This window comes from Portunus trituberculatus, chromosome 9 (genome assembly GCF_017591435.1).
Source record: "Portunus trituberculatus isolate SZX2019 chromosome 9, ASM1759143v1, whole genome shotgun sequence".
NCBI classification, from domain to species: domain Eukaryota; kingdom Metazoa; phylum Arthropoda; class Malacostraca; order Decapoda; family Portunidae; genus Portunus; species Portunus trituberculatus.
The window spans coordinates 1795381-1820553 of NC_059263.1; the positions used below are offsets into that span (position 1 = coordinate 1795381).

The 25173-nt window shown below is 44.4% G+C and overlaps 3 protein-coding genes across 8 annotated transcripts; 1 reads left to right on the forward strand and 2 right to left on the reverse strand.

Annotated features, from left to right (window-relative positions):
* Nucleotides 1–1466: 1466 nt before the first annotated feature.
* LOC123501654 (myosin regulatory light chain 2-like) lies at nucleotides 1467–2753 on the reverse strand. The gene has a single exon (XM_045250614.1). It carries the CDS (start codon nucleotides 2655–2657, stop codon nucleotides 2124–2126), a length of 534 nt encoding a protein of 177 aa, XP_045106549.1. The 5' UTR covers nucleotides 2658–2753; the 3' UTR covers nucleotides 1467–2123.
* Nucleotides 2754–2840: 87 nt separating this feature from the next.
* On the forward strand, nucleotides 2841–22864 carry LOC123501651. Of its 5 annotated transcripts, none has more exons than XM_045250606.1 (10): nucleotides 2841–2929; nucleotides 17447–18007; nucleotides 18444–18620; nucleotides 19335–19486; nucleotides 19956–20064; nucleotides 20425–20522; nucleotides 21017–21130; nucleotides 21287–21407; nucleotides 21551–21706; nucleotides 22094–22864. In XM_045250606.1, exons 2-10 carry the CDS (start codon nucleotides 17803–17805, stop codon nucleotides 22186–22188), a joined length of 1227 nt encoding a protein of 408 aa, XP_045106541.1. In that variant the 5' UTR covers nucleotides 2841–2929; nucleotides 17447–17802; the 3' UTR covers nucleotides 22189–22864. The 5 variants fall into 5 exon arrangements, with proteins under 5 accessions (XP_045106541.1, XP_045106544.1, XP_045106542.1 ...); XM_045250609.1 differs by having other exon boundaries at nucleotides 17447–17617; XM_045250607.1 differs by lacking the exon at nucleotides 2841–2929 and adding an exon at nucleotides 9573–9685.
* On the reverse strand, nucleotides 8426–23706 carry LOC123501652 (BLOC-1-related complex subunit 5-like). 2 transcript variants are annotated; one of them, XM_045250612.1, is made up of 4 exons: nucleotides 23501–23706; nucleotides 11472–11708; nucleotides 10776–10957; nucleotides 8426–9141 (listed from the first exon to the last, which is right to left on the reverse strand). In XM_045250612.1, the coding sequence occupies exons 2-4, from the start codon at nucleotides 11701–11703 to the stop codon at nucleotides 8737–8739; spliced, it is 819 nt and encodes a 272-aa protein (XP_045106547.1). In that variant the 5' UTR covers nucleotides 11704–11708; nucleotides 23501–23706; the 3' UTR covers nucleotides 8426–8736. The 2 variants fall into 2 exon arrangements, with proteins under 2 accessions (XP_045106547.1, XP_045106546.1); XM_045250611.1 differs by having other exon boundaries at nucleotides 11472–11711; nucleotides 23501–23703.
* Nucleotides 23707–25173: the final 1467 nt, after the last annotated feature.

Below are 25173 nucleotides of genomic sequence, written 5' to 3' on the forward strand. Positions count from 1 at the left end.
ATCTCACTTAAAAACTTTACTTCAGCTACTACCATTGCAATTTCCGCTGGCCAGAGCCCCACACTATCAAGCGGTTAAACAAATGATTCGACAACTGCACCTGAGACGTGAAATTATAATACTGTAGCAGATGTTTAAGTAGGCTAACTATTACTATGTTTACCAGCATGAAGGCTGTGGCTGTCCGTCTGACACCGACAAAAGAAAGGAATGCATTTACTTTCCACACTCCTGTATGACTCCGTAACTCATCTCACTCTCTAACTGGTGACTAAAGGCTGTCCATGTGCATGTGTCTGCAGCGAAGAGGAAGGACGTGGGGGAGAAAGGGGAAAGTGAATAGAAGGGCATGGCCGGGGGGGGGGGGAAGAAGGCGGGGGCTGGCGGCGGAAGGCGACGTGTAACATTACAAAAATAAAACAGCCGCGGGAAACAGAGAGCAGGGATCCTCTTTCTCAGTCTGGTTAAGAGAACGCCAGCGCAGTTGCCTTTTATAGAGAGCAGCCGCCTTTCCTCTTAGTATTAATAGACTCGTTGGCCAATTGTCATCGATACATCCGTGAGGGTTTATATTAGTCGTCCTACTCTCAGACCTCGATACACGCACACATACATAAACTCGCTCCTTTGTCTTTCTCCTCCTTACACACAATACCTTACCCATGCAGAGACTTACCACGCTGGCTCACCTACTAGTCAGTGCGATATGATAAGAGAGAGAGAAAAAAAATAGAAAGAAGTAAAAGCTACTCAAGTTAAAGGAGGAATTACATAGCAGCTAGATATTTTTTTTTCTACATCATTCTACGTCAAATTCCTGTCATCTAAGCCAATAACAAATAGTAGTTAGATTTTTTACGCCATGGTCAAATTCCTGTTATTGAAGATGCTAACCCTTTTCTCTGTGACCATTCATTAATCATGAGTTCTCTTTCTCATACTCAACCCGGTCCCTGTGTACCTGCCGCCCCTCAAAGATGACTGGGTAGACAGTGCGTCATGCAGGGTGCCACGCGTGCCTTTGGAGCGTGGAGTGCGTGGCATTGAGGTGATAGTGAAGAGCGGGTGTCAGTCAGGAGTTTATAGAAGAGGAGGGAGAAAGGGAGAGGTGAGGATAGCAACAAGACTGTTGCTTATACAGAGAGTTTGTTACTAGTCTTCTGTTGGTGGCAAAGGCGTGCATTACGAGCCGTATGCATACAGGTGCTACTTGTTATAGGGGTTATCAAGATTAGTTGCGTAAAGAGTGTTAATTCTGGAGCCGAGGTTTGGTTTGTTTGCGGACTGCTGGTTCTGCTAAGCTTGTTAATGCTGATGCTTGTGTGTATGATGTTTGTAAAATTTACGCCGAGATTCCGGCGTGATGCCTGACACGTGGTGAGGAAAATGCAAGGCGGGCGTGGCGGGAGGGGAAGCTAGTTATGGTGGTGTTGGTGGTGGTGTCCTGAGGCGAAGGGAGACAACGATCATAGTAAAAGATTTTATTGTTGTGTCTTTCACATGCCAATCCTGACGGTGTCTCCCTTGGGGGAGAATCACCGCTGCCTGATGGTGGCGTAGCAGTTCCGCACGCCGCCGGAAGCCACAGCTGTGCGCACGACGACGGCCCTATGACATCCCTCACGGGCACCACAGCTGCACGTGCGACGACGACCCTGAGACGCCGGCGGTGGCCACATTCACTGCACGAGTGGCGGTTCACATAACACTTGTTCACTGTCTGGTCCAAGGTAGTGGGAGCGGCGTGCCCTCCCTGTGGTGGCGGCGGCACACGCGACTTTTTCAACGCCGCTCCCGAGCCGCGCGGCGATGGAGACGGTGGTGGGCGGACACGGGGCTGGTGGAGGCCGCCGCGGGGAGGACTAGCAGTGTCGTGGCCCGTAAGAAGTATGGGTGAGATGATAGATGGATGGCGCGAGTGATGAGACGGGAAGACAGAAAGAGAGCTAGAGGGGGAAGGGAGGGAGCAGGAGCAGCAGCAACAGCAGGAGGTTCCCCTTTGGTGCCTGAGTGCCACAGCCACAGGACGCGAGCAAAATCTGGCCTGCTGGTGCGCGTCACTACTCGCCACCCATAGTTCCTGCGGGCGTGAGGGTCGGGATGGAAGGAGGGGGGTACACACACTATGCGGCGGCCTCCTCCTCGCCCTCCTTGCCGGCACCGGCGCACAGCATGGAGATGAGGTTGTTGGAGTCGATCATGCCGGTGTCCTCATCGATGTCCATCTGCTCGAAGGCGTCATCAACCTCCTGTGAGGTGAACTTGTCACCGAAGGCCATCAGCATGGTCTTGAAGCTCTCGGAGTCGATCTGGCCGGGCTCCTTCTCGAAGGCGCGGAAAGCACCAGCCACCACATCATCATCGTCGCTCTCACCGGAGGAGCGGGAGGCGAACATGTGCAGGAGGGTGGTGAAGTTGATGGGTCCGGGGGCGTCGGAGATCATCTCGTCGAGGTCGGAGTCGCTGGTGATGCGGCCGATCTCGTCGAACACACCACGGAGGTCGTCCTTGCTGATGATGCCATCGCGGTCACGGTCCATCACCTGGAAGCCCTCCTTGAACTCCGCCACCTGCTTCTGTGTGAACATATCGAACACATTGCTTCCTCCCTTCTTGGCCTTCTTGGAGGAAGAGCGGGAACCCTTAGAGGCAGGCATGGCGGCGACGGGGGCGGTGGAGGCGACCTGAGCTGTGCGGCACTGCTGGTCCACCTGCCCTCCCGCAACTTATATCAGTGCGCAGTGGCCTGCGGTGCGCGTTCCTTTTGCGCATACCCTATATTAGGGTGGTGGGGGAGGCGGCACAGTACTCGCCGCCGCGCTGCAGTAAAAATATACACACACACAAGGGAGGCGAGATCCTGCCTGTCGCCCGCCTCGCTGAGGCTCCACGCCGCCGCCGGCCACGACGCTACAGCTCACCTTACACGGTACTCCTCCCCCACCACCACCACCACTACCACCACCGTCACCTACAACATGCTCCAACCACTTCCACTAACAAGAATCAATTTCACCACTGCTACCACCATACATCACCACCACCATCACCACACACCACCAGCACCACCACCAGCCAGCCCCTAACTCACCACCCTCGTCCAGTCTTCGCCTCCCTTCATTCACTTCTCCCACCTCCTCCCCCCACCAACCATCACCCTGGCGAGACGAGCCCTAGCCCCCTGTCTGCCCTCTCCTCCCCCCACACGCCTCACTCGTCACAACCTGTCATCCGCCTGTCACTCGCATGGCACGCCGCCCCACCGCTCCCTCCCCTGCTTACCTTCACGCACCTGTCTCCCTTACGCTCTGATTCACGACTTCATTAACGGAGCGAAGAGAAGATAATAAGAAAATGAGATCGTAACTCCTCCATCTCCACTAAATCGCACACTTCTTTGGCAAGCACAGGTAACGCCAGCCTCGTCTCCTTTCCACACGAGATTTGAACCCTAGCGTAGCATTCAGCGGACAGCCACGACCACGACCACGACCCGCCAGGAATGTGCTGAGATACGTGAAGGTAACTAAATATACTCTGCTCACGATGTTATTACCCGATTACCAGAGAGAGAGAGAGAGAGAGAGAGAGAGAGAGAGAGAGAGAGAATCATCCTTTACGTTTTCATTTTATTATCTTTTCATTATTTTCGTTCTCTTCCTATTTCTAAATGTAGCCTGAGACCGCACGAGAAGAAGAAGAAGAAGAAGAAGAAGAAGAAGAAGAAGAAGAAGAAGAAGAAGAAGAAGAAGAAGAAGCAGAAGATAAGGAGGATGAAAATAATGATAATGATGAGGAGGAAGAGAGAAGCAACAGCAGCAACAGAAACAACAACAAGAACAACAACAACAACATCAGCAACATCAGCAAAAGTAGCTAGAGGAGGAGGAGGAGGAGGAGGAGGAGGAGGAGGAGGAAGAGGAGGAGGAGACAGGCTTGGAGGACTGGCGGTGCTGTTCATAGTGTTTTTAGGTTACAGGCGTCGTCTACATCACCTAAATCTTTCTCTCCCCACACTTCTGCCGCCCGAACCTAACCTACCTCGTTGCCTCACCCACCTACACCTACACGGCCATTGCTCCTACGTGGAATCTTTGCCGGAACAGCTTGGGATGGTCAGCTGAGGGGAATAAATTAAGGAAGAATCTGACTGCTACTACTGCTGCTGCTGCTACTTCTACTGGTACCACTGCAGGGTGTTCCTCTGATATAATTTACCTCTTTTCTGTTGTATCATTTATTTCATTCGTTTATCTTATTATTTAGTTCATCTTATTATTTTTTTTCCTGTTTGTCTGTTTTCTTCCATCGTTTATCATTCTTCAGTTTCTTATTCTCTAGTTTCTTTCAGTGTTGTGAAGTGATTAACCCTTTCAATACTGGGACGCATTTCTACCTTGAGATTTGTGTACGATTAGACCATTTTATTGACATTAGGAAGGGTCTATTGAGATCAGAAGATTAATGGCCACAGTCTTAGCAATTCAAATCCCACACATGAGTTTCTGAAGCTGTGTAAAATCACCAAATAGTAAGCAGAATGAATATGTAAACGCGTCATGGTACTGAAGAGGTTAAAGAAGAACTATCTTATTACGTGCGTAGAATATTCATTAGGTTAAGCAATAGTGCATAGAAAACAACTATATTTAACTTCAACAACCAAAGCACTTTTTTTTTTTCGATTGACAGTTTTTATTAATATCTTACTTCACAACAACTGAAGAGTTAATTCTTTATCCTCTCACGAATTTACGTCTCTTCTATCCACCCCTCTCTCTCTCTCTCTCTCTCTCTCTCTCTCTTGCAACCCTACCCACACGACCTTGCAGCAGCGCCATAACTCAATATTTCCCGCCATTAAAGTTTCCGTCCTCCACTCCCTTAAGTTTATCTCCTGCTCAGAAGTGTCTCCCTCACGAGGAATCTTGAAAGACACTCGAATTTAAAATCGTATCCTAATTTACCGCTTATGTCCCCAATTTGGCTAGCAGTGCACGTAACAATCTCTCTCTCTCTCTCTCTCTCTCTCTCTCTCTCAGACCTTCACCCAATTCTAGCCAGTCTTAGTTTCCTGGCGTCATCTTTTCTAGCTACTTTCTCAAATGATAGAGAGAGAGAGAGAGAGAGAGAGAGAGAGAGAGAGAGAGAGAGAGAGAGAGAGAGAGAGAGAGAGAGAGAGAGAGAGAGAGAGAGAGAAGGTAGAATTTAAAACTGCAATCTATTCTTACTGAAATATCCCTGCAATGGACTTAAAAGAGCGAAGCATGTGGAGACAGGGAACGAGAGAGAGAGAGAGAGAGAGAGAGAGAGAGAGAGAGAGAGAGAGAGAAACAGTCCCCAAGTTCTAGACAAACCCTCTCAACACGTGCACCACCACCACCGCCACCACCACTACCTACGTCACAGAACCATCCTGAGAACAAACGCAGCATCAGGACTAAATATTTTTCTCTCCTCGTATTTTTGTCCGGTGCAACACTTAACCTAAAAAGAACAGTGTCAACATCGGGACTGTCTTCTTTTTTTTTCTTCCTCCATCGTTTTTTTAAGTCTCGACGCTTACACAAATAAAATAAGAGTATGAAATTTAAGATAGACACTAAAACTAATTAATGCGAAATAGTAGTAACACTTAGCCTCTCGTATGAAGTAATGGTGGTTAACCCCTTTAGAGGGACGCATTTCTACTATGACTTTAAGGAATGATTAGACGGTTTTATTGACGTTAATGACAAATTTTCATTCATGTTCATTAAGGTTACTTTTTGGCGCGTTTATTCAGCTTCAGAGACTTGTGTGGGGATTAAAATAGTAAAGACCCCTATAGACGCTTCCTAATGTAATTAAATCGTCTAATCATATCCAAAACTCAAGGTAAAAATGCGTCTCAGTACTGAAGGGTCTATGGAGGTCAGAAGATTAATGGCCAAAGTCTTCACTATTTCAATCCCAACATGAGATACTGAAGCTGTATAAAATCCCCAAATAGTAAGCAGAATTAATATGGAAACGCGTCATGGTATTAAAAGGATTAAAAATGTACCTCGAAGGGAAATTATTAAAGGCCCAATGTCAAACAGAAAATGGATAGACTGGAGCAAGAAGGGCATAACAAGGAGACCGGTCCTTGCACCAGCCAGCATCTCCCCCCCCCCCAAATCCCCGCCAACCCCTAGCAGTTCCGCTTTGTGAGTTATAGTACTTCGCTTGTAACTTATTTTAGCTGATTAACCCCTTCCATTAATCTTCTGACCTCCATAGACCTTTCCTAACGTCAATAAAATGGTCTAATCATACACAAATCTCAAGGTACAAATGTTTCCCAGTATTGAAGGGGTTAACCACTTGACAAAAAAAAATATATACGATAAACAAAACACTAACAATATCAATAACATGAAGCTACCACCCAGCCTCTAACACGCCCAGTAAGATTTATAGTCAGAAAGATGAAAAAAAAATGAAAGATGAAGAAAAAAAGTAAATAAAAAAAATCTCTTCTACGGTTGCAAGTAAATGGCTAAACTGAAGGTGAAAAATAAGTTGTCAGAAGCTCGAGTGAGGGAAGGAATGGGATGAAAGGGAAAGGAAAATAAAAGAAGAGCAAGGAGAATAACAGAGGAAATGGGGCAAGACGAAAGCAAGGGCAGGGAAAACAACGAAAGAAAATTAAAATAAAGACGGTAAAAAGGAGAATAAGAGAAGGAAAAAAGAGAATAAGATGGAAGGAAGAGCAGGAAAAAAAAAACGAATGAAAAAGAAATTAAAAGAAGAAGAAGAAGAAGAAGAAGAAGAAAAGGGAAAAAAAGGCAAAACACGAAAGGAAGGGCAGGAAAAAATTAAAGAAAAGAGGGAAAAGAGAGGAAAAGAGGACAAGACAGTGTGGAAAACAAGGAAGGGTTAAATAGGAAAGAAAAGGAGGAAAAGAAAACGAAGTAGAGGAAAAGGAGGAGGCAAGACTGATGGAGAATAGGAAGAATGAAACTAAAGAAAAAGAGAAACAGGAAAAACAAGACAGCGAGAAGAAAAGTATTGAAAGAAGGAAAAAAGAAAATAGGAAAGGAAATATAACAATGAAAAGAGAAACAAGAGAAGAAAACGATAAAACAAATGTGAGGAAAGCAAATAAGGAAAGGGAAGAAGAAAACTAAGACAAAAAATGAAAGAGGAAACAGAAGAAAGGAAAATATGAACGAAAGAAAAAAAGAAATGAAGGAAATAGAAATAAAGAAAGGAAGAGGAGAGGAAAAACAGGAGAAATGTGGAAGAAAAGAGGAAAAACAAGATAAGATGAAAAGGAAAGAAGGAAAAAATGGAATAGAGTTAGAGGAAAAATGTAAATAGAAGAGAAGAGAAGAGAAGAGAAGAGAAGAGAAGAGAAGAGGAGAGGAGAAGGAAAGGAAAGAGAACCGTATACTATGTCTCAGATGGCTCTCTCTCTCTCTCTCTCTCACACAGTCGCCAAGAATGTCTAGGCTCAAACAGCTGTCATTTTTTTCTATTTATTTTCCCTCTTCCTTCCTTCTGAGCCACGGTGAAAATTGAGAGAGAGAGAGAGAGAGAGAGAGAGAGAGAGAGAGAGAGAGAGAGAGAGAGAGAGAGAGAGAGAGAGAGAGAATGGACCATTGAATTGAATTTACTACCACCACCACCATTACTACCATCACCACTACTACTACTACTGTTACTATTATTACATCACCCCAACACCACCACCACCACCACCACCATCACTAACAATAATAATAATAATAATAATAATAATAAGAGTCAGGTTTCAAGGAGGGCAAGGAAACACGTCCATACATCGTTGAAATGGATTATATTATTATTCTTAAGGAGAGACAAGAGAACATTATAGAACACAAACAATTAACAAACACTGCTGCTTCTGATGCTACTACTATCACTACTACTACTTCTACTACTACTCACACACACAAACACACACACTCTCTCTCTCTCTCTTGTTCTCTCACTCTATACAGAAATATATACAGGAATAGATCACCTCTCTCTCTCTCTCTCTCTCTCTCTCTCTGGCTCCTCTTATTTTTATATACTTAAATATTCTTCTTACTCTTCTCTTCTTTCGTATATTTTATATTTTTTAAAGTTCTGTCTCACCCCAGTCTCTCTCTCTCTCTCTCTCTCTCTCTTCCCCTCTCACATCAAACCCACGTCTTCTTCTCTCCCCTCACTCCTCTCTTTCCATTTCCTTTCTTCTTTCGTAATTATTTCTCTTTCCCTTCCCTTCACTCCTTCCCATCTCTATTAATTACCACTGTTTAATCTCTGGCGTCGCGGTACAGACTTCCAATCCATCAATCAGTCAGTCCTTCAATTAATCAGCCGTATGTATCATTGACTTGCATCACATCGTTCCCTCTTTCTTCTCTCTTCGTTTCCAATCATCATTCTCCCCTCACTCACTTCCCTCATCACTGCTAACTGTATAAACCCTAACTCGTCCCTGTCACTCTTATTACTAGTTCATCACAGCCACTTATCATTCCCTTTCTCTTCTAACTGTATACTCTAACTCTTCCTCCTTTTCATATCTAAGTATAACCTCCATCACAACATTTCACAACATCAGTCTTCCATTCCTTTCAGATCTGACCACTAACTCAACACTACAACTTCCATTTCTCCTTATGTACAACCCCCATCACAAAATCACAGCTTTCTCCCATCTGTCTCCTTTCCACGCCCTTCCCCTTGCACCTCCCCTCAGCCGGTAGTCCAGACGAAGGGCTCCAGTCGCTCATTGATAGGCAGGGCTGTGTTGAGGGCGTCCAAGCTCTCAAGAATCAGGTTGAGGGAAGCGTGACAACGGGAGAGGGCATGACTCACTTCACTAACATGACCAAGTTTCTCAGCATACCAGGCAAAACTCTTCTGCCTCTCTGTCAGGTTAGTCACGACGGTGCTAAGGGTGCTCTCCACATCACGGATTTTGTTAGCAAGGGCGTCCTGTGCCTGGGTGGTGGTGGAGGCAGCGAGGTGCAGGTGGCATTGGTACCGGCGGCAGAGTTCCACAAGGGCGGCGGTGTCAAGGCGTTCCAGTACCTCAGGATCCCTTGCTGACGGGGCAGTGAGGGCGCCACGCATGATGGGCAGGAACGTCGGGATGGACTGTACGGGTGGAGAGTGTGATGAAGGTGGTGAAGATAGTATGAAAGATGATGTGGGTGGTGGTGGTGGTGGTGGTGGTGGTGGTGGTGGTGGTGGTTAAAGATGTTAAGTCTTGTGTGATGGTGATATAGTGAGAGGTGATGGGAGATGTGCATGGTGACATGGTGATGAAAGAAACGGTGAAGGAGGAGATGAAGGTGGAGGTTGTCAAGGAGGGGGAGGGAGGGAGGGAGGGAGGAGGGAGGAGGGAGGGAGGGAGAGAGAGAGAGAGAGAGAGAGAGAGAGAGAGAGAGAGAGAGAGAGAGAGAGAGAGAGAGAGAGAGAGAGAGAGAGAGAGAGAGAGAGAGAGAGAGAGAGAGCATGCTTTTGGGTTTGTTTAGGTCAAGGAACATTCTCTCTCTCTCTCTCTCTCTCTCTCTCTCTAGGCCGGGGTGAGGGCGTGCCAGCAGGGCGCAGGTGGTGATAGGGTCTGATGGGGACACTTCCCACTGATGATAACACAAGGACACACTCGTAAAGGACACCTGCCCGCCACACACCAAATGTAAGAAGAATGATACAATTTATTAGCTAAGTAAACATATAAATTACTCTGCAACAAGCAAAACAACTGGATGAATTATACTTTTGAAATGTAATACTGGTCATGTCATAATAACAACAACAACAACAACAATAATAATAATAATAATAATAATAATAATAATAATAATAATAGTAACAAACCTCAAAAGCAAAATTGGGGATCTTCTTCTTCCGGCAACTACTATTACTGCTATCACTATAATTTCTACAACTAATACTACTTTTCTACTATCAATTACTATCATTTTCATTATTATAAGAGAAAAAAAGAAAAATGAAGAGGAGGACGCTATGAATTACCTCTACTATTACTACTACTACTAAGGCTAATAATAAAAATATGAATAATAATAATAATAATAACTGGAAACCGACAGCATGCAATAATAAAACAGGGCAAATAAACTCCGCAGAACTACTGAAACGTGACAAGCTCGTACCGCAGACTTTAGCGAGAGAAACTCTAATTTTAGGGAAGTTCAAATAACTCATCCTGAAACCACACACATCTTTGCAATAGCTTCGAAATTTAGCTTATTCATTCACCCCATGGCCCAGATTTCGTAAGGTTATAATACAGATGCTGAGGTAAATTTTCCAGGTAATTAATTGTCTTTTTCTTTTTTTATTTATACCATGTGGGCTTTTCACGGGCATTTATGGGCTAAAGGGGATACTTTTTGTGGTGCCTCCTATTTCAAAGCCCACCCGCTAGGAAACCGTTGCCCCGAGTGAGGAAGCCCAACCTACACTCGGACCGTGGACAAGATTCGAACCCGTGCGATTGAAGACCCTCGGACCTCAAAGCTTGCATGGTTCCACTGTACCACGGCGGTGTGATAGATTGATAAAGTGACAAGCTGACTGGGATGAGGAAATACTGACGAACACATTGGAGGAAAGAGATCATACATTAACTTAACCTAACCTAACCCAAAGTAACATACTCTAACCTAGACTAACTTAATAAAAAAATTGAATAAATAAAAGTAATAATGGTACAGCTAATCTTTCTGACTCAAAACAAAAACATGAACAACAACCAGTACCTGCAGCCTGGCCAGCTCAGGATCAACGGTGGTGGAGGTGGTGGTGGCCTCCCGCACCACCACCACCTCCTGCGGGCGTGTGTGGGAGTGCGGGCCTCGGTAGTAGCGGCTCCTCCTTGGCGACCCCCCTCCGCCAGACCCTCGCAGGCCCCGCAGCCCCCGCGATGTGTGCTTGGGGGAGTCTGAAGCAGGCACAGAAGGAGGTGCTGGTAAATCTGGGTAATAGTGGTGGTGGTGGTGGTTCCTGTGGTGATGGTGATCCTGTGACGTGGATGTATTTTTATAGTGGTAGTGGTGGTGGTGGTGGTGGTGGTGGTGGTGGTGGTGGTGGTTGGCAGTGATAGTGGGCAGCTGATAGCCGGTGGCATACACTGGGTAGAAATTTGATGGTGATAGTAATAGTAGTAATAGTATTAGTATTAGTATTAGTATTAGTATTAGTAGTAGTAGTAGAGGTAGTGATGAGAAAAACAACAAGAGAAAAAAGAAAAACGCAACAATTTCCACCTTGAGAGTAAAAAACACTCTCTCTCTCTCTCTCTCTCTCTCTCTCTCTCTCTCTCTCTCTCACACACACACACACACATACATACCCAGCAACTCCCCCTTCCTCACCTCCACTCTCTTACTCCTCCCACTCATGTTCCAATTATTTCCCTCTCCTTGCACATCCTCCTCCTCCTCCTCCTCACTCACCTCCAATGGGACGATTCACGGTGTAGGAGATGTAGGGAAGATCGGCGTCAGAGGAGATGGAGGGGCGTGGGGAGGTGGAAGTCGGTCTGTTATTCTCCGACCCCCTCCTTGTCCCCGGTGCCGTCCCCTCCGTGCCCCGCCCCCCTGTGCTTCCCCCGCTGCTCCCTCCTGACCCGCCGCCCCCGCTACCGCTTCCTCCTCCTCCTTCAACGCGACTCTGTTCTCCTCCCATGGTGCCTGCTGGGGGTAAAGTAAAGTAGTAGTAGTAGTAGTAGTAGTAGTAGTAGTAGTAGTAGTAGTAGTAGTAAATGGTAATAATGCAAGGAATTTTACTTCATTAAGCAATGACATAATTAATTGAGAGAGAGAGAGAGAGAGAGAGAGAGAGAGAGAGAGAGAGAGAGAGAGAGAGAGAGAGAGAGAGACTTCGCGCCACGTGTGTTTGCTCGCTTGCTCACTTGCGCTCGCTCGCTCTCTCTCTCTCTCTCTCTCTCTCTCTAAAAATTTCCTTCTCACCCCTCTCCCTTTCCTCTTTTCTTTCCATGACGTATAACGCAGCTAAATTTAATAACACGACCGCCGTCATCTCTCTCTCTCTCTCTCTCTCTCTCTCTCTCTCTCTCTCTCTCTCTCTCTCCGTCCTTCGTGTGTGTGTGTGTGTGTGTGTGTGTGTGTGTGTGTGTGTGTGTGTGTGTGTGAGAGAGAGAGAGAGAGAGAGAGAGAGAGAGAGAGAGAGAGAGAGAGAGAGAGAGAGAGAGAGAGAGAGAGAGAGAGAGAGAGAGAGAGAGAGAGAGAGAGAGATACAATGTGGGGAAGGCCAGCAAGCTATTTCGGATACAGTGGTCACCCCCAAAAGTCTTCTTCTTCTTCTTCTTCTTCTTCTTCTTCTTCTTCTTCTTCCTCCTCCTCATTTGTTCCTCTTTCCTTCACTACCACCAGCACCACCAGCAGCTACAACAATAACAAGTGACAATCTCTCTTGGATGACTGATAGCAACAAGTGTATGAATGATAGTAGTAGTAGTAGTAGTGGTGGTGGAGGTGGTGGTGGTGGTGGTGGTGGTGGTGGTGGTGGTGGTGGTGGTGGTTTTTATTAATGGCGGTGGCGATGGTGGTTGTTTGTGCAGTAATAACACACCACCATACACCATTATGCGCATGCCAAGGTACACAGCGCGAGAGAGAGAGAGAGAGAGAGAGAGAGAGAGAGAGAGAGAGAGAGAGAGAGAGCATGACGATTCTCAACATGCATATCAGTAATAAGTTACGAAACATGTTGCAACTCTCTCTCTCTCTCTCTCTCTGCTCGTCCGGCTATCTTTCCCTCTATCAGTTCTTTAATTTTCTCTTTAGTCTTCTTTTATCTCTTCTTCCTTCTTTCACTGTCTCCTTTTCCTCCTTTTTTTCCTCTTTTCTTTCTCTCTCTCCCTCTTCCATCTCCATAATTTTTTTTCCTCTTTTACTCTCCCTCCATTTCTTTATCCATCTTCTTTCTCTTTCCTCCTCCACTCCCCCTTTCTTTACTCTCCATTCTCCTCCTCCTCTTCTTTTTCTTCTTCTTCCCCTTCCTCCTCTCCCCTCCCCTCTTATTACCTCCTCCTCCTCCTCTCCACTAAAATAAGTGGGACATTTCTTGGCTCCCCAAAAAGCTGTTAAGAAATTTGGCAAGTCTCTCTCTCTCTCTCTCTCTCTCTCTCTCTCTCTCTCTCTCTCTTGGACATATTGGTCAACTCTAGAGGTTATCGCCACAAATAACTTCACCACCACCACCACCACAGCTGGCGCCACAGTCACCACCACAGTCACTACCACAGTCATCACCACCATCACCACCACATCACTGACCCACGACCTACATCTGACATTTGACACAATACCTTCTTGCGAATGTGGTGCCAAGAGAGAGAGAGAGAGAGAGAGAGAGAGAGAGAGAGAGAGAGAGAGAGAGAGAGAGAGAGAGAGAGATACAACACACACACACACACACACACACACACACACACACACACGTTCTTGGCACTCACCACACCTACCCACACAGTGCCAGATCTCACCTTACCCCCTATAGTGCCTCACACACCTGGCACCCCTTCCCCCCCCTTCCCTCTATCCCCTGTCACCCATCATGCCCCTGTACCAAACCTCTCCCTCATTCTCCCTTAACCTTTACTCTTTCCTGTTGTCTCTCTCTCTCTCTCTCTCTCTCTCTCTCTCTCTCTCTCTCTCTCTCTCTCTCTCTCTTCAATGCACATCTGTCTCTTCTTTCCCTTCAGTCACCATTTTCTTATCCCACTGTACATAACTGCCAAATTTCTCGCTTCCATCAACACACAGTTTCATTATTTCGCTTCCTTTACATCTGTCATTCTCTCTCCCAACAAACCTACCAGTCGTCATGTCAGTCTCTTTTCCTAACATACATTCATCCCTTTTATCTTCTCACGAACACCATTTCCTTATTCTACTGTACATATCTGCCAAGTTTTCCCCTTCTATCAACACACAGCTGCATTATTTTTCCTACTAACATATCTACCAGTGCTTCTCTCTAACACACATCCGTCCCTTTTTATTTTCTCCCCACAGACACACTCCCTTCTCTTCCATTGTAATCTGCCAAGTTTTCCCCTTCTATCAACACACAGCTGCATAATTTTCCTCCCAACATATCTACCAGTGCTTCTCTCTAACACACATCCGTCCCTTTTTATTTTCTTCCCACAGACACACTTCCTTCTCTGTCAAGTTTCCTCCTATCAACACACAGCTGCATGGTTTCCCTTCCTTTACACCTGTCATTCTCTCCTAACAATGCTACCAGTCCTTCCACACAGATGTCCCTTTTTTTCTTCTCACAAACACCATTTCCTCTTCCACTGTACATATCTGCCACGTTTCCCCCTTCTATCAACACACAGCTGCATAGTTTCCTTCTCTGTACACCCGTCATTCTCTCAAAACAAATCTACCGGTCCACTTTTTTTTTTTTCCTTCCACAGACACATTTCCTTCCCTACCAGTGTATATAACTACCAAATTTCTTTCTATCAACACACAGCTGCATGGTTTCCCTTTCTTAACACATGTCATTCTCTCCCAGTCCTTTCTCTAACACACATACGGCTCTCTTTCCTTCCAACAGACACCATTTCCTACACTTCCACTTTATATAACAGCCAAATTTCTCCCTTCTCTTAACACAGTTCCGTAGTTTACCCTTTTGTACAATTCCCTCACAGCAAACCAACTAAATCCTCTTCTAACCACACCTTGCATTCTACATCTGCCCCACAAACCTATATATCCACGTCTCTACCACCCCTCTTCTCTCACACCTGTCCTTCTCCCCCTTTCATTCCTTCCCCCTAACGCATCTGTCTGTCCCTCCTTTGACTCATGAAGCATGCCAAGTGATCGTGTCATCAACGGGAAGGAGGAGAGAAGGAGGAGGAGGGAAGAAAGAGGAGAGAGGGAAGAGGAGAGTGGAAAGGAGAGAGGAGAGTAGAGAGAGGAGAGAGAGGAGGGAGGAAGGAAGAAAAGGTCGGAAGATGAGTTTTTTTTTTGAGGTGATGATGATGAAGAGCGCCTGTGACAAGTGCTAAGGGAGGAGGAGGAGGAGGAGGAGGAGGAGGAGGAGGAGGAAGAGGAGGAGGAGGAGGAGGAGGAGGAGGAGGAGGAGGAGGAGGAGGAGGAGGAGGAGGAGACAAATTCCTACCATAATTTTACCTCGTCTCTTATCCTCTCACACTTGATCAAAGAAGGCACATGGTGTAAGATATTCCTTCATATTAACATCTCCACATTATTGAAAGGAAAATAACAGTCTTGAGAACTCGGCAAATCATCCTTTATGTGTGTTTTTACGATTATAGTGTCAGAGATTAACATTTTTTGGGACATTTAGAAACATTTATAAAGATACGCATATTTTTGGATATTTGACATTTATGGAGTGGCAGTTGGTAGTGTACAACATTTCTACATTATTAAAGGAGAAAAAAAGTATTGAACCTTCCTCTATAAGCAAGCAAGCAAGCAGGGATGCAGGGATGCAGGGAGGCAGGAACGGATCACAGTGACTAACCGCCGTGTGTATATCAACATTTCTGGTTGTGACTGATTCCCTTACTTGTCTTATCTTCGTACACTTAACCCCTTTAGTACTAGGACGCATTTTTACCATGAGATTTGTGTACGATTAGACCATTTTATTGACATTAGGAAAGGTCTATGGAGGTCAGAAGGTTAATGGCCACAGTCTTCATTATTTTAATCCCTTTAGTACTAGGACGCATTTTTACCATGAGATTTGTGTAAGATTAGACCATTTTATTGACATTAGGAAAGGTCTATGGAGGTCAGAAGGTTAATGGCCACAGTCTTCATTATTTTAATCCCTTTAGTACTAGGACGCATTTTTACCTTGAGATTTGTGTAAGATTAGACCATTTTATTGACATTAGGAAAGGTCTATGGAGGTCAGAAGGTTAATGGCCACAGTCTTCACTATTTCAATCCCTTAAAAAACATCATTACCTTCAACTAGAGACTTTGGAAACCAGTGATGGTGAGAGAGCAAGGCGTTTAAGAATACTGGCCTAAGTGTCCCTCGTGACCCCCCTCAGTGAACGCCATCTAGCTTTGGGTATTGGAACTAAACACCTGAAGGAGGAAAAGAGGTGATGTATTGATGTGCTTGCAGTTACTGAACAAAATAAGTAAAATGGATGACATAATACGAGATGGAGCAAGCAAGGTGTGGGAAAATAAACTGTGTGGTGGTGGTGGTGGTGGTGGTGGTATTAGTAGGAGTAGTAGTAGTAGTAGTAATAGGAGGAGGAGGAGGAGGAGGAGGAGGAGGAGGAGGAGGAGGAGGAGGAGGAGGAGGAGGAGGAGGAGGAGCAGTAACAAAAATAAAACAAGCACAAAAACACAACAATTACAACAAAAACAAAACAACAACAATAAGAAGTAAAAAAAATATATATATACCACCACCACCACCACCACCACCACCACACTTTACCTTCTTCAAGTCATACCTCTCCCTCATCTCCTCCATCACCTCTGCCTTTCCTCGCCCATATACTTCCTCCTGCTCATCACTCTCTCTCACCTTCCCTCACCCCGTCCCCTCTCTCCCCTCGCTTCCTCTTCCCTCCCCTCACTTCCTCCTCAGTTATATCTTTATTTTATCGAAGGGCAAAGTGCGTGTTTGAAAGGGGGACTTGACTAATCAGAGAGAGAGAGAGAGAGAGAGAGAGAGAGAGAGAGAGAGAGAGAGAGAGAGAGAGAGAGAGAGAGAGAGAGAGAGAAAGAAAGAAAGAAAGAAAGAAAGAAAGAAAGAAAGAAAGAAGGAAGGAAGGAAGGAAGGAAGGAAGGAAGGAAGGAAGGAAGGAAGGAAGAAAAAAAGGAAGGAAAGAAGGAAAAAAGAAACAAAGAAAAGAAGGAAGGAAAGATAGAAAGAAAGAAAGTAAGAAAAGAAGAAAGGAGGGAAGAAAGGAAGAAAAAAGAAAGATAGAAAGAAAGAAAGAAAGGAAAGAAGGAAGGAAGGAAAGACATAATATAAAGGCAATGTGATGAAAGGAGAAAATTAAATATAAACAGACATTACTAAACAAAATCTCTCTCTCTCTCTCTCTCTCTCTCTCTCTCTCTCTCTCTCTGCAATCCTTCCCGTTACGGTGCGGTGTCACGGCGTCAAGTAACCCGTATCTACATTTCCCCGTCACGCCACAGTCACTTGCCTTCAGATCCAAGCTTAACACACTCTCTAAATCCTTCCTTCTCACTCCTAAGCTGATAAAAACGATTAATGTAAGAGAAATAGACGTTTGATTACCAAGTTTAAGAGAAAACTTGTCAATATGAAAGAAAACGGAGCTAGAAGGGTCAATCAAAGGGTGTCTGTGGTAATCCTGTGTTGTCATCGTAATATTCTCATGCACGATACTTTCTCTCCCTTTCCCTCTCAGCTCCATTGGGGATGAGCAGAGGCAGGGTTCACGCCGTACTTGTGCTCGTGACAGGCGTGGGGAAGGACGCTGCTACTGACGGAGAAGACGAACACAAAGGAAGAGAGAAAGAAAGAGAGAAAGTGCAAAATACGAGTACAAAAACAATGGTTGGAATCAGAACGAGTAGCGGTGAGTGTGTTAACTTTTTCAAGACTTCGTTCATCTTCCTCATCTTTTCGCTTCACGTAGGGATGCAAGGGTGAACTCTTACGCCCACACCCACACGTACCCACCACCCAACCCACGCAACACACACTAGACCGCCCGCCACTAGCCCACAAACCCTGGCACCTTCCCCCAGCCCCACCCACCCCATGCACCTCGGCAGACCAGCGTGGAGAGAAAAGGAGACAAAGAGACCCACAGTAACACACTCCATGAAGAAAGGCAAGAAGTCTCCAGCAAGCAAGCCACCACCAACAGACAGCCAGTGGAAGGTGAGCTGGCCACAGTCTCCCTCACCACACCGACGCTCACGCCAGACGCCCTTCCCCCGCTACACCCTGAGGCAGCCCAAGTGTAGGTACTACAAGAGAGCCTACACGCTGTCCTAGCTATAACACACACACACACACACACACACACACACACACACACACACACACACAGCACTTCGAAACGTTGTAAAATATCCAAATAATACACGTGAATTTAAAGATATGATACTTTTAATTGAAAAAAAAAAAAAAAACAGGAACTTCACCCTTGAGTCTGCTGAAAAATAAAATAAAATAAAATAAAACATGAGTAAGTGTACATAGACGTAACTTAAGCTTTTCCCTTCACAACGCCACACAAATGAAAAAGAAGAAATAAAATGTATATATAATCACACCAGCACTTCCAATTCACCCAACACAACAACACTGCCATCACCTGCAACACTTGAAACACTAAGGCATTAAGAAACATCGCACCGAGGATCTTTAACACGACACGCCTTCTCTTCCCGCAGTGTTCTATCTGAGGGCCTTCCTGGGGGTGGTAGCGAGGGGAGCGCGTGCGAGTGGCGCGGCGTGCGTAGGTGATGGGGGGCGTGGGGGCGTGTGTCTAGTAGAGGAGGAATGTTTACGGGGAGGAGGCACCCCATCGCTTCCCTGTAACGCGGAACACTACGCTGTCTGCTGTGTAGGTGAGTCCATTCTACTACTACTACTACTACTACTACTACTACTGCTACTACTACCACTACTACTACTACCACTACTACTACTACTACCACTACTACTACTACTACTGCTATTACTACTACCACTACTACTACTACCATCACCACTACTACTACTACTACTACTACTACTACTACTACTACTACTACTACTACTACTACTACTAGTAATACTACTACTACTACTACTACTACTACTACTAGTACTACTACTACTACTACTACTACAAGGAATACTACTACTACTACTACTACTACTATCATTGTTACGAATCACAATGATGAATTAATATATTTTAACTTTTGCTTTTTTCCTTTTTTCATATACTATTTCCATTCCTGGTTAATTATTTTCTGTTCACAGCAGCACTTTCTTTCCTTTCCTTTCCTTTCTTTCCATATTCGGAAATGTCTTTCCCTCTCACTGCAATAATTTTCCAAGGCCATAGAGACAACGAACCAGGTTTTCAAAGACAGTTTCTCCTTTTAGAAATCTTACCAGTCTATCATCAGAAACATAAAAATACCCTTAAAAACACAAGTATCTTCAACTGGAGCCTTTGGAAAGCAGTGACAGTGAGAAAGCAAAGCATTTCAAAATATATAAATGCACCATGGAAATATTTCAGAATACAGTCCTATGTGGTCTGACTTTTCCTATCATTGCTACCACCACAGCCTTTGTGCGGGGATGCGGGGGAGAGACAGTCACTAACAGGACCTACTGGACCCACCCTGCTCGTCTCACCGGGGGAACCACCTGCACTCTGCATGTTCAAAAGATCTCAACAGCAATTTGTTACCTTCGACTTGACTTTCATGTGTTCCAGGTTTGTGTTCTATCTCTGAGTGTTCTTATGTTGATGTAGTGTTGTTGGAGTCAAGATGATAGTGTTGTGTTGCAGGTTTTTCAGTGATGTTGAACCTGTTATACGTCTTGAAAAGTGTGTGTGTGTGTGTGTGTGTGTGTGTGTGTGTGTGTGTGTGTGTGTGTGTGTGTGTGTGTGTGTGTGTGTGTGTGTGTGTGTGTGTGTGTAAGAAAACCAATGATAGAAATGAAAATGAAAAGAGAAAGATAAAATAGCATATGTATATATATATATATATATATATATATATATATATATATATATATATATATATATATATATATATATATATATATATATATATATATATAAAAAAAAAAACAAGTTACCACAGCTTTATACATGTCACTCATCTGTACCTAAAACTATACTCATGCTGAAAAAACCACAATACATCTCTTCCTCCCCCTTCACTATGGCACTCTTGCAGCTGGCACCTCCCACACTGGGCCACTGCAACAGGGACCACCTGGCACTCTTCGGTCAAAACATCAACTCTGTAGTGCCAAGGCTCTGTGGCACTAACAGCGGTCAACACCGTGAGTATCTGGCACTAAGAGGTACTCTATACGTGGCACTGTCTGTTGGCTTCTGATGGAATGTGCTATACAGTATTACTATCTTGTGATCACTGTGTCTCTTTGGTTACTTATCAACACACCACATCAATGGGAATAACTGACAAAGAGATATTTCTATGCTTTGATTCAACTTCCATCTATTGTCTATCATTCTACTTTCAACCTTTTCCTTTCCACCTCACTAGTGCAGGAGTTGATGCAGGACCTCATAGGTGTGGCTGATAGAAAGCTGTGTATGGATGAGATGATGCATACTAATATATAACCTATACATTATAACCAGTTCTCTCTCTCTCTCTCTCTTTCGTAATGTGGCAGTATATGTGGGAGTGGGGCGAGTGTTGGGACCGGTGGAGCTGATGGTGACAACACAAGGGGAGGAGCCTGGCCGACGGTGGGAGATTGAAGTCACCCAGGTGTGTTTGTGTCTGCTCTTACCTCACATTTACTATTATCTTATATCTCTTTATAGGATTCAGTCAAGCTTGTCAGGTCCCGTCTCTTAAGAATTTGATCATATTTTTTTTGAGACTTTAAACAAACAATACCAAACCCACTGGGAAGCACAACAACACATAATAAATTAATCACTACATACACACATTCATATTAAAAGAGGAGCATATCCCCATTATCAGATAGAAATAAAGATTACAAAATTTTACATACCTACAATGGTTCTTCTTTGTAAGCAATATGAAACCTCATAACACACTGACCATCCAATCTGGCTGTCACACTAAAAGATGACCAACACTGCTTTAAATAATCCTGACACATACAATTAATTCCACTAATAAATATACTCCACTGACCTATTGCTGTGTGTGTTTGTGTGTGTGTATAATCAACTCGCTGTCCTGCACATATGTATAACCTTGGTTGCTGCACTTTGCATTGTGAGGTGTAGGTGGAGTGCTGTGGTGAGGGTACACCTCCTGATGGCTGCCTCCAGTACTATGCCTCCTCTCATGGCTCCTTTGCCTCATTCAACTACCTGCCCAACGGCTCTTCACAATACCTGGTAAGCTTCCATGCAGACGGCTCACCTCATTCATTACCCATCCTCCATCACAATAAGAATCAGCAATAATGAGAGCAAAAATATATGTATAGTTGATCAACCTTTAATATTGTATAGAGTAATTCCCTAGACACTTTTCCACACCGTCCACCACAGAACAACCTGAACTACGCAGTGTGTGTGGCCCGCGCCGCCGCCTTCTGCTCCATCACCTACACTGCTGGTGACAAGATGGACAACACCACCTTCCAAATGGTTAACTTCAGCCTCAGAAATGGTCAGTGGCCTACAACAACCACAACCACCACCACACCACCATCACATCCTGACTACCACTGCTATTAATGCAAAAAAGACACTATTCCTTCACGTTCTCTCTACCATTAACAAGTTCTATTCCCTCCTGTCCTTTCAACCCAGACTTGCTGACACCAACAGTGACACCTGGGGAGGCAGGGGTGGGCGTGGTGCCATGCCGGGGAGACTATGTGGTGATGGCAGGGACCCGGCTGTGTGGGGACAGGTTAAACGACGGGTCTGTGGAGCCACAACCCACAGACAATGGCCCAGTGACAGGTGAGAAGGCAGTGTGTGTGTGTGTGTGTGTGTGTGTGTGTGTGTGTGTGTGTGTGTGTGTGTGTGTGTGTGTGTGTGTGTGTGTGTGTGTGTGTTAGTGAGGCAGTGACAGAAGGTGAGACTGAGAGTAAAGGATTAGAGGAATGGTTATCAATGGCACCTTGGAGCTAGAAGTTAGATGTGAGAGGGAAAAAAGTACTATCTGCTAATACAAACTCAGCATTGGCCATAAGCTGTCCATCTGATAGTTAAAACAATCCTCCTTGTCACTTAAGCACAGAGCTGTAAAATGTGTGCCAACTCAATCATTATTTCTGCCATCAAACTTTACATGAAAATAAAGAATGAAACTGTTAAATGAGTGCTGATGATCTTAATTTCCAACAGACTCCACCAGTGGCCCATTCCTGGTGCAAGTGATGAGTGACAGTCAGTTCACCGGCCGAGGCTTCAACTTAACCTACCACCTGAACCCCTGCTGAGCTGCTGCCCTGCCTCCCACTCACATGACCAGTACATGGAGGGTTGGTGAGGGTGTTGTGTGGTCATAACAGTGACTGGTTATAAGACTGGTCAGGTCACAGGTTTGACAAAGAGACACACAATGTTGGCTTACTGAGGTCTATTGCATGTCTCCTTCAGACCACCCACTGTCACCTTAAGTACCATCCACTTCAAAATGTTGACATACTTCTGTGTATATCCATAAAGCATTTAGTAAGGAATGAGGAAGAGGTGGCTAAGGACTACTGCACAATGCTGTAAAGCTGAGACACAGTCAGGTTTGTATGGAGGATTGGACATTTGGCTCACTGAAGTAGATAATAAAATTCACACAATTCATTGATTGGAATATCAGCATTCCCTCTCCGTGATTCACTTAATTCACTACTTTGGTTGATGTTTACAGAAATAATCTCAACCTATTTATTTCCAAGCTGTATTTATTTCTTGCCAAAATATGAATTTTCTTTCAAATTGTAATCCAAACAATGAGTTCTGATAGAGGCTCACTGTCATTTGTTACTATGGCTACTCAGTGGGTGGAGTTGAAGTGAACAGTGCCAGTGTTCAGCAGGAAATATTACTATGTGGGATATTTAGCAACAGCAATATATTTATAATGTATTATACTACAGACATAAAGAAGAGGTTCCACATGTTTATTAATGAAGCCGCAAAGCTGTATGCATCTCCATCACCCTCAGAATCTCTTCATCTCACTGCTAAGGCATAATGGTGCAATTTTTGAGGTGTTTTGTAAGGATTCGTCAGGTTTAAGTATAGTTAGGTTGATGTCCAAGTGGAATGTTCAAGGGAGGTTCTGCCCCCTCCCCACCACCTAGGATAGGTTAGTTTAGAAAAATTCACCATGTATAGTGAAATTCCCAGTTTTTTAACACCCATATTTTGCTTTTTTTTCTTCAACCACCCAAAATTCCTGACTCCACCAAGTTTGTTTGGGATGAAGGCGGTGAGGGAACGCGAATTACTTGTAAACAATTACCAAAGAAATCTTATCGAGTGTTACAGGTTGGGAATGGAACTTTTACTGGGGACGAGCGTTTCTAGTGTTGAATAAGCAATGGGCAGCCGTTGGTATGCAGTGGTCTGACTTGACAATGACCACTCACCTCAAATAACCCTAACATGAAAACGCTGATGTTATCTCAATACCACCCCAGTAACGAACACCAATACACCAAACACTGGCTAATACAACTTTACCATTAACAATAAAAAAAAAAAATTCCAACCCCAAACACCGATTCACACAAGTGGTCATCTGCTAACCTGCAATGCGTGTCTGTCCTTGCCAACCCCGCAGCACACACCTCAGCGGCCAAGCAGGGAGGAATTGATTCAGAGATCGGGGTGAACACAATCAAGTGACAGCAGGGAAGCCAAACAAAACACGCCCACTGCCTCACTCCCTCCCTCACTCAGCCGAGGCGCGGGACGATCAATGTTATGGCTCTTAGTGTATCTCACCCTCGGGATTCCTAAATTTATCCTTCTTTATAATCTATTCTGCAACCTGTACCTCGTGTTTTTTTTTTTTTCTCCTGTATTTTGATTGTTGATTTTACTTATTTCATGAGAGAGAGAGAGAGAGTAGTAGTTAACGCAAAAAATTAGAGATGCGGTGAGAAAACAATAAAATAGTAATATAATTGATAAATGATATAAAAGGAAGAAACAATTTATTAATTAATACATGAAAGGAATAAAGAAAATAGACGAAAAAGAAAAAAATGAATGAATGAATGAATACATTAAAGGAAGAAATGGAAGGAAAAAAGAAAATAATGAATGGAGAGATCGAAGGAAGGAAGGAAAAAATGTGATGCCTGAGTAGTGAAACATGTAGAGCTAAGTAAATGGAAGAATTAGATGGAGCAAAAGGGTATATGAAACAATATAGAGAAAAAGAGGTACCGATATATGAAAAATGGTATGAGGAAGAACACATTGTGGATATGAAAAGGGAGAGGATGGAAAGGTGGAGTGTGTGGTGCTGGAGTGTGCCTTTGAAATGTTAGCTAAAGAAAAAAAAAAAAAAATGGTAGGTATACTTAAAACGTCAATGGAGACAGGTGTTGAAGTATATGAAGTAGTGGTGAAAAACATTTGTGTACTCCATTATTCAATCCAGCATGAAAATGGTTTCAACTACTTTGCAAGTGTCGATGTTCATGACGCTACACATTCCCATCCTTCGAATTCAAGCCTGACTGACACAAGAAGCAATAGAGCTACAGCAGAGGCTATAGCAGTTCGTGACAGCTTGAAGAAATATTTTATTTCCCCAGATGGAGCTCTTGAGTGGCAAGACCGAGCGATCCATCATAATGTGTAGTTCATAGTAAGTCAAATAATGATAACAGCCTAATATGAATAAAATTGCTACCTTACCAGTAGCTATACATTAACCGCATGTGCACCATATTAGTGCAGTGCGGACAAAAATATTTATTAAATGAAAAGATCATATAAAAGGCAAAAATCTAGATCTGAAAGCATACAACGAATGAAGTTTTCCTATGCTAATATTGGAGAAAATAAAAATGCCGCAAGAATTACAACAAGGTATTAAAATTTCAGGGCGCTCCGAAAAACCTGCGAAAATTTGACATCAGTACAGTAGAGCGACACTGGGCGTGCCCCTCTCTCTCTCTCTCTCTCTCTCTCTCTCTCTCTCTCTCTCTCGAGAGAGAGAGAGAGAGAGAGAGAGAGAGAGAGAGAGAGAGAGAGAGAGAGAGAGAGAGAGAGAGAGAGAGAGACGGGGGGGGGAATGAAGATGCATCAAATATATTAGTGAAGTTTAAGTCTCTCTCTCTCTCTCTCTCTCTCTCTCTCTCTCTGGCTGGCTGGGGACAACGTACAAAAGAAAAGTTTTGAAACATTCTATTCACCTGCTATTTCTGAGTCAGGATTGCTGGAAGGAGCCGTGGTGATGCTCCCCG